Source organism: Wasmannia auropunctata, unplaced genomic scaffold (genome assembly GCF_000956235.1).
Source record: "Wasmannia auropunctata unplaced genomic scaffold, wasmannia.A_1.0 LD336088.1, whole genome shotgun sequence".
Taxonomy (NCBI): Eukaryota; Metazoa; Arthropoda; class Insecta; order Hymenoptera; family Formicidae; genus Wasmannia; species Wasmannia auropunctata.
The window spans coordinates 2,502,236-2,512,308 of record NW_012026802.1 but is presented as its reverse complement, the minus strand read 5'-3'; the positions used below and the strand labels follow the sequence as shown (position 1 = coordinate 2,512,308).

Below are 10,073 nucleotides of genomic sequence, written 5' to 3'. Positions count from 1 at the left end.
TACGATACTTAAATAGTGATTATCCAAATAAATTATTTCCTGCAAAAATAAGGATAATAATGATCGGTGCTAAAATTTTCGCTAAGACCTATAATTTTTCAGACATCTTGTATTTATCTAAATTACTATATTGCAAAACTTTTCTCAATTATCAGAAAATAAGATAGAAGACGGTACTACAAGGAATTTTTGACGCCGATTTAATTGAGCGGCTAAATAACGTCAGTTCGCAAAGAAGTGGAAGCGTGGAAAAGTGTCTCTGCGAGAATGTCGCGCGATGGCTTCATCATTAAAAAAAACCTACGCGCTGGTGTCTACGGTCTCTCGGAGAAGTGGAAAACTCGTTAAAAAGTTGAAATAAAAGAAATCGGAGCTCCCTTGCTTCAGCCAGCGCGTACTCCGGCTAAGACAGAATTATTTGAATAATCGGATCCTACCTTTGTATCTCGCGTCCGATTCCGGAAACGAGACGAAAGAGTCTAGTGCTTCCGCGAGCGATTCAACCGCATTCAAACGACCGAAAGAATTTCCAACTCTCGTGAACTGAAATACCTCTTTTAGTATATTCCCTATACTCGTCACCGTGTACACGTATACATACGAGTACGTACATAAATGTATGTATAAAACATATGAGAAATCACGCTTTTCCCTTTAATTGCAAACCTTACGATGAATCCAAGACAAATTCAAGATGGGAACTTACTTCAAAGCTATCACCAGTGATTGCTATTTGTAGCTTTTAATAACATACATTTTGTACCAATTATTAAGCATCAAGTAAAACGTATAATATATTTTAGTCGATTAAAAAAGCTTCGTCATTTAGTTTTCATTCAAATTGTTCACTAACGATTTTTTTTGTAATCGAATTATAAATTGTAAATTTCCGTAAATAATTTTTTCACTGCTACATACTGTCTACAAATTCATAGTCAAGTATAAATGCAACGATATATTTCTTCAATAAAAACAGAAATTTATATACACCCTGGCAGCTTTGTGTATACTTTAAATTCGTCCAGGTAAATCTTTTCTTTTTCTAGCTTTATGGGACGGCAATATACGCTTCTGATGCACAACTCTCCGGGGAAATCAGAAAGGTTATCAAACTTGAAAGGATAAGAAAATCGGTTAAGAATTCACATTGGTCGCATAGTGACCGTACACTCCGAGTAATAAAATTTCTATCGGAAAAAATAAATGCATATAAATAGAGCATATCCAACGGAAAATACCATAAAAAAGCTTCCCAGATACAATCTGAGAAGTTTAAAGCAAAACGTCTGAGTTATATTGCTAAATTATATCTGCAATTATATATATATATATATATATATATAGCATACGTCCACGACTCACGACTATTTTAATAGCGCATTAAAGTTTTCGATTTATTAAAGTTTTAATAGTAAATCTTTAATTAAAATCGAAAATTATAATGTTTAACTAAATAAAACTTTATCCAATAAAATGTTAATACGATAGTTTCCAAGTTATAGACGATCAAAGTTGGCCAATATCGCGTAGTGTTCGTGAGCACGTAATTATGTTTAGTCGTGTACCGATTTATCATCTGCTAGTGATTTTTATATCTCGGGCGGTATTGATTTTTATGACTCAACCAATTTTCTCTTTCGAGTTCTTACGTAACATAAATATAACAGTACCTACAGTAATCAACTGATTATTGTATAATGACAAATTAATTAATAATATAATATTTTACTATTGACGCAAAAAATATTTTACATCATATAATGTTTTTTATTTTAATAATTATAAATCGTTGATAGTGAAATAGGTAGACAGATTACAAAAAATTAGACTAAAATTAAAGAATTAAGAATAAATATGATTAATAACCTTTAGCTCACTTTTGTCATAAATAGATTGGTTGGGATATACAATATAATTGTTAAATATTTTTTATTTTACTTTTTTTTCTCTTTACTTTTCAGTTTTCATCTGAGAAAAAAATTATCTAGATTATATCTTCATAGTATCCTCGATCATGCTTCCTGACAATTTGGACTGTGTATAGAGTGCTTGACACAAGGTGTAAGTAATGATAATATTTTTTACCAAAAATAAAAGTAATTTTTATTTTGCGAAAGTTAACATCATTGTTTATCACTTTTTAACAAGTTTATTTTGTCTATAAAATATCCTTCATCATTTCTCTTTATAATTGCGAATTTATCCTACGAAATTTGAGACTGATTTATTTCGTAATTACTTGGTGTATAAGACACCAAATGCTGATAAATGATGCATAATATATGTAACAAGCTAAACTTCATGAGCTCTATAAGAGTGTATCCTTTGTGCATATTTTATGTGCAATAAATCAATACGAGTAATCGTATACACACACATTTAGGATTAAATATTTATTATATTAATTAGCGTAATCACGTGCATTTCAAACTAGTTATTAACAAACAATTGATTTATAGTATGTCTTTTTGTTATTTAACTCATGCAATCCGACGATTCACATGTTACGCTTTCAATTAAAAAGACGATAGACAAATTAAAGCGCGTATAACAAATAACGGGACGATGTGCAATTACAAGTCTATACGTAATTCATCGCAATTGCATTAATCAATTTTGATCATTTAAAAGGCAAAAAGTATATAACGTTTATTTCCTATTAAAATGTTTGACTCAAAAATGAATTTTTTAAAATACGTTATTAAAGATAAACGATGACGTACAATACCTGGTATATAATCACCTACTAACACACAGGCGAACATTTGCCTTTATAACTAGCATTATTAAATGCAAATATGTAACTGCTGCAAAATGTTTTAATTAAAGTCAAGTAAAACTTACGGCTGTATGTCTGTGTGTTTAAAACTCAGTTTGTTAGAATTATTGTAAGTCATCGGTACTCGCTACGGCAAGACGAGCTTAATACGAAAGTATATTCTCCTGATATTCCACTCAAGTTTCAGGGAACGCTTAACGCAGTTTATGAAGTTCCTCCGGCGTCGAGGATGCCGAGCAGCGATTAGTCGCAAAACTTTCTTTTCTCTAGATTGAAAAAGCACGGTCCCCAAAGTTTGAAATCAATTGAAATTCTCCGTTATTCGGGCAAAATTACATTGGCCGATTGGCCCTCTCGGGAAGGCCCCTTATCGAGTCAAAAAACCACGGGGGAATTAACTTTCACAAGTGAACATGGAAGGAAGCTCCGTTTCCTCCCATTTGCGGTTTCGATCGCGTGTCAAATTTTGGTTTTCCAATGTGGCTCTAGCGTAGAGAGTAAACTCGGCACACCGACGCTATTGATTTTGTGAGGGGCACGGAGGAGGTCAGAAAGAGCGAGATGAGGACGGAGGGAGAGAAGGGGAACAGAAAGAGAGAGAGAATATATGTGTGTGTGCGTGTGTGTGTGTGTGTGTGTGTGTGTGCGTATCAGAGAAAATCGAGAATAGGTGAGGTCAACTCACCACTCATTCAGGTAGGTTTTTGCCTGATGGATGGCGTCTAGGGTATATGGTCTTTTCCGGATTTATATTCAGGGTTATCCTTGAACACACTGGCCTGAGCCACTCTTGTAAACGAGTAAAAATCGATATGTACTTTAGGCTAAAAAGATCAATATATCGCTCGAAGCTCGCATTATTCAACGGAGATAAGTAATTTCTAATGTTAGGTAAAGGTCGCTGTTGGTTCGATATCTCGGATTTTTTTTACATGTCTCCGAGCACCGTTTGTATTGATTCTTGTATTGTCACGTTAAAATAGACTTGTTCTAAATCGCTTATTATACTAATAAGAATATGTATGTACGTATGCATTAGGTTCATCTCTTTAAAAAAAACACACCTATTAAACGTTTTATAACTTCGATTAAGTACATAGTTAGAATATTAACTAGTTAATATCTCATAACATTAAGCTATTAAGAAAATTTATTAAATTACAAGCTGTTAAGAAAATTTATTAATTTATTAAATTGTGACAAAATTTATTTAATTATACGGATTAAATTACTAAACTAGTTATTATAAAAGATCTTTTAATGAAAAATTTTGCAATCAACTTATAAATCAACAAGAAGCCTCAGTAAAAATTTAAGACGCGTCTTAATATGAAAAGTCTCCACCCGACAACTCATTTATCGTTGGATAAACAGATTAAATTGGGGTATTATAAAACTTTAATAAATCTCAATTTAGTCATAAATCACTTCAAACGGTTTTTTTTTTTCATCTTCACAAGTTTCACGCTCCGACGAACTCTCCATGAGCTTTATTAAATATGAAAACTATTGCACTTCAAATTGAGGTGATAAAATACACATTAATCCGACTAAAAATATGAAGTTTTAGTGTAAAATTTAATTCTCTCTTTGTGTCAAATTTTTTCACTTTACAGATTGCAGTTTGATATTTAAGAAGCATTTCACGCGAGATTTTAATATTAGATATTAAACGGTCCGACACATCTCTATGTAACGATTTCTTACGGCGGTGCATGAATAAAGATATCCGAGGTTGACGCATATAGGAGCACTATAAAAATAGCTTGTTGAATACCGTACTGCTTTTATGCATGCTTCTATGTATCTCAAAGTTTAACATCAAAATGTTTATCGTACAAGTCATATAACGTTCTGTATACCTTTTTCAGCATAAGTCGTATCACCTAATATTATTTTTATTGCTACATTGTATAGTAATCGTAATATATTGTAGTATACAATAACACTATTATTAAACAAAACAAAAATTTTGCATCTTAAAATTTAACTTTATGTCCGTACAAATAAAAAAGATCTTTTATTTAATATTAAAAATAAAATATTTTATTACTACAATATTTCATTATCACTTTTATCATAAAATAGGTTTTTTGCTCCACTGTTGTATGTAAATATCGTTTAACGTGAAAGATATGGCGGAATGTAAATTTCATTTTAATGAAGACGTTAATAAAATAAAACGGTCTTGATGCAGGACATATTGATGGCAAAGATAGCAAATGGACATACAGAGTATACAGACATTGAGAACCGTGATTTGTGACAGAGGGGATATCGAATGCTGTAATCGCATGCTATGACAAATCTCATGAATGATTTGCGGCAATCTGCCGACAGAATCTGCCCGCGTTGGAATCTGTCCAAAATTGATGGTGCGTTCTCGCCGAAAATGTAATGCGTGCGTTCGCGCAACGGACGACGAGTGCTAGGCGTATCCCGTATATCAACCAGCGAGACATGATTTAATGTTTATGAAGATAATGTGTGTGCACGACGACGAAAGAGGGAATAATTGGCCAGGTAAACTGGTTAGAAATCCCACTAAATCCTTTAGCGCTATTAATGAATATATTTCTGACATGAACTCCAAACAGATGAAAATAACCGTGGAAACATCATGCGTGGAAATAGGAACGTTATTTCGCAATTGCTCAACGATGCAGTTGTTAAACTGCATCGTAGAATAGAATTTTTTAACGGAACGATCCAAATCGCACAGTTGTATATTTTATAATTGCAAAAATAAACCCTTTGCCATTGCAATTATATCTTATTATAATGATAGGTTACGTTATCTTAGAAAACATTATGACAGATGAATTAACCTACGTTTTGACGAACAGATTAAATTCGCGGCACAATAAAAAATTTAGAGGATATCATTAAATCTTTAGTCGGACGATCGGGAGGCGCATGGAGAACAAAAACAACTCTGATAAGGATCTGCCGAAGCGTACTACCGATCAAAAAAATGCAACAGAAGCGGAACGTCGCTTTCTCGCTGAATCGAAGATTCTTATAATCGAAGCCACGTCGAAAGAAGAAGGAGAAGACAAAGAAGAAGAAGAAGAAGAGAGATCATCGATAAAAGGAACGAATTTTTTTCGAAAAGAAGCAATGAAGGAGAATAATGGAATGTTAAAAGGGACGACCGCGTCAGAATCCTTTTCCAGAAGAATCGACAACACCGAGAGATCAGTTCAAGAACGCAAGAGAGATACTGTTACGAAAATAACCATTGCCGAGCAGTTTAATGAGACGCGGTCGCTCCCAGGAGAATTCTCGTCCGACGGATCAAAACGCGAGATTAATAATCCAAGAAAAATGGGAGATATGGCGACGGCCGACAGACACCGATGTCAACGTCCTCTCCGCGACATAATTGGCAAACGAGAGCAGCGTAGAGAAGAGCTGGAAAAGGTGGAGGGTGATTTACGACAACGTCTCGATATGCTCGAGTGTTCGATGCCGGCGGTGATGGTATGGAATACCTGGCGAATGTCGCAAGGCGCACCCGCCTGCAGGATCAAACATATTCTGGAGAAACAATTTAAAGACACGGGAGAACTCTCTTGTCGCAGCACACCGAGCTGCCATTACGATTGCAGAGTACGAGAAGTCGAGGCTGAAAGAAAACTGGCGTTGAAAAAGGTGGAGGAAGCGCGAACTCTCTGGTCGGAGAAACTCGCGACGTTGGAGGAAAGAGAAAGAAAACTCGGCGAAGCCAGAAAAATTCAAGAGGAGCAAAGAAACGCGATAGAACGGTTAAACGAGGAAAGTAGAGTGCTGCGGGAGACGAGGGAAAAGAAACCAATGGAAATGGAGGAATTGTGCCAGTGCGGCGACACGCAATGTAAGCAGAGACACCTCAGCAGAGTCTCCAGCGTGACGTCGGTCGAGTCCGGGGACATTAAATGCCTGGAGAAGCTGCAACGATTAGCGGAGGAGGAGGTGATAACGAAGCGGGAAATAGCCGAGTTGGAGCGCCGCGAGGAAGCTTACATGACAACGCTTCAGAAGGCCGACGAGCTGTGGTCGAAGATGGAGGGCGACGTGGTGAGCACGACGAACGGATTGCAGGAACAATTGGACATGAAAATTGCGGCAAATCAGCAACTCGCGAATCGCGTATGCGAACTGGAGGACACGCTCGAGAAATGTCGGACGAGGTTGGCCACGTGCACAGCGGAACTGGAGAAGTTTCTGAGTATCGAGAAAGTCGAAGCTACGATAGGTCGCGACGATGACGTTGCGAAAGTGGTAGATAAGAAAGTTGCGGTAAGGGCTAAAGTCGTGCATCGGCCAATCGGCCGGGTAGACGACATAGCCACGGTGAAGGACGACGAAGTTCTGGCGAAGGTCGAAGTTGCGGACGGGGAAGCGCTGGCGACAGTCGCCGTGACCGACGCCGACGTGGAAACTGCATTTGTCGGGGACGATAAGTTCGTCTCGGTCAGACCCGATTTGGCTGATCTCGCGGTCGATCGCCCGGTGGATCTCGTGCAAATCGAGGACGCAGAAAGCGTAGTTCGACCGGAAGACCTGGATCATGAACAACTGAAATTCAAAGAAGTTCAGAAATACTTGACAAAATTAGGCTCGCTGGAAGAGCTGTATAAAGACGACGGTGAGCCGTGCGCACCTGATTTTGTATGCAACGATGTGGTGACGTCGCCTACCGGTATGACGGACGAGGAACTGATTGCGCTGGGCGTGAAGCAACCTGCACCGACGAAGGAACGTGACAAAACCGTGAGTGACGAGGAAGAACGAAAGAGGCAATTTCAAAAGGAATTAGACACCGCTGACGCCGTTATTGATAAAAAAGAAAAGAGAGAAGATGAAATTCCTGGCGTCGAGATCGAGAAGAGAGTTGTTGAGAAGGTGGAAAAACGGGTCGCACCTGAAATTATGGTAGATGTATCTGTTAGAGAAACTGTAACGCCACGGACAATCAAAGAAGAAGCTGCGGATGATAGGTTGGTAACGATGCCGAAAACCCGTGCGCCGGAAATCGAGGCCGACCGGGACGTCGTGATACAACGGGATACGGTTCTATCGTGGATTGATGCGATCGATACGATTCGTACGACAGCAGCGGTATACAATTCGTATTACAATTTAAAATATTAAAAGAAATATTGCAATTATATAAATATATAGAAACTGCATTAATATTTCAGCTAATATTTGTGATATTAGCTAGAAAAAGTTTAATGTAATATTACGTAGTGCGATAAATGCGAATATTTCTTTTTTTCTTAATATTATTATAACTCTGTTCCATATGTTCCTGAAATGCAGAAACATCCTGAGTGTCGCGAAGTGGAAAAAGATGCTGACATCTTAGCAGAACAAGTTGGCACATATGTCGGGGTAAGAGATCAGATATAACGTTATACTTTTCGTTATTCATGAGTAATGATTATAGTAGTAATGCAAATAGCATTTTCTTCAATTCTCACTATTCAATAATTAAGGGTCACTATTTAATAATTTGACTAAAAAAATAAGAATGCTATTAGTTTAATTAATATCTTCGTAATTTCTTCAGATTAAAATCTTTATATCCTATTATTATATCCTTTAATTATATTCTATTAGATAAAACCTAAAGAAGTAAAAGAGAAAAATGCAACAATCATCACAGAAGGTAAGCAGGAGGTGATTGAGAAGAACGAAACCAAAACAACACAAAAATAAAAATAAAACCGTAATAAAATCATAGGTGAAACTAAGTTACAAGACGAATTAATAATTTTGAGGAATTTTAGCTAAAAAAATGGAACCTGAGACAAAAATTGAATTCGCACCATTTCCTGATTCTGAAGAAACACGGGCAGAAATAAAAGCTCCAACGGAAGCAATAGCTGAATCAGAATTACTGCCTACTCTTACAAAAGAGGAAGTACCAATTGGCATGGAACCCCCTACGGCGGTTTCAATGGACGATTCTTTTCAGCCTCCTACAATTCATGATAAAAAAGATTTGAAAGACGACACGATCCCGTTAGCTGTACTCGAGCCGCATAAACCGGATATCGAAAAAATAAAAACGGAAGAAACACGAGTCGACGAAATCGTACGAAATGCAAAAGAAATTGAAGTACCTAAAAATAAAAATGCAGAGAAAGACGTAGCAGTCGAAGATCTGATAAATAATAAATTAACGGTAATTTTAGAGGAAAATGATAAAACGGTAAATTCTATAGATAAAAAAGAAATATTGGTTGTTCCAAAAATAGAAATGAAAGAACAAGAAATCATATTTAATCATATAGAAAGAGATGAAAAAAAAGAAAAAGATATGCTAACAGAAACAATAGTAGAAGATGAAAAAGTAGATAAAGTCTTACCAGTGACAGAAATTGAGGAAAGAGAATTTGTAGAACAAATCGTAGGAAAGTCGAAAGAAATTTCACAACAGGATGAAACTAAAATGGCAGACATAAAAGAAATGATACCACATATGGAAATCATAAGAACGAATGAAATTGCAGAAGTTCCGGCGGTTGCAGAAATGGAAGAGGTAGAACAAGATGCAGAGAAAACGACACTAGCAGTGGATATGGAAGAAATAAAGCAAATTATACCAGAGACAATTTTACCAACCGTGGACATAACCGAGGTAGAAAAATTTGAACCTGAGAAATTTCCCATCGTGGATATCGAAAAAGCACCGAATGCAGTAGAAGAAAAAATTAAAATTGAAGAGCCTACACCTATTTTGGATGTAAAAGAGGAACCACTGCTCCTGGACGCGGTAATGGAAAAAAAAGTTGAAATCGAAAAACCTGTACTAATAAAAGAAGAGATTGAAGTCGCAGAATTGTTACCGGTTGCGAAAATGGCGGAAAGAGAAGAAATTGTAATCGCAGAATTGCCACCAATCGAGGATGTAGAAAAAAAAGAAAAATTGAAGCCATAGAGTTGCCACCGATTTCAGATACAGTAAGAGAAGAAAAAATTGAAGCAGTAGAATCAATACCACTTGCGGATGCAGTAACAGAAGAAAAGATTGAAATAATTGAAGTCGCAGAATTGCTACCGGTTGCGAAAATAGCGGAAAGAGAAGAAATTGTAATCGCAGAATTGCCACCAATCGAGGATGTAGAAAAAAAAGAAAAAATTGAAGCCATAGAGTTGCCACCGATTTTAGATACAGTAAGAGAAGAAAAAATTGAAGCAGTAGAATCAATACCACTTACGGATGCAGTAACAGAAGAAAAGATTGAAATAATTCAGCCCATACCACCATTAACAATAAAAAGAGAAATGGAGAAGGAGGAGG

The 10,073-nt window shown here is 36.5% G+C and overlaps 1 protein-coding gene across 1 annotated transcript; it reads left to right on the top strand.

Annotated features, from left to right (window-relative positions):
- Positions 1 to 4,877: 4,877 nt before the first annotated feature.
- Positions 4,878 to 10,072, top strand: LOC105448369 (DNA ligase 1-like; the record flags this gene model as incomplete). Its single annotated transcript, XM_011686891.1, has 6 exons — positions 4,878 to 5,302; positions 5,377 to 7,882; positions 8,087 to 8,158; positions 8,387 to 8,435; positions 8,557 to 9,647; positions 9,860 to 10,072. Coding segments are annotated over exons 2-6 (3,612 nt in total), but the record flags the coding sequence as incomplete, so codon positions are not given.
- Position 10,073: the final 1 nt, after the last annotated feature.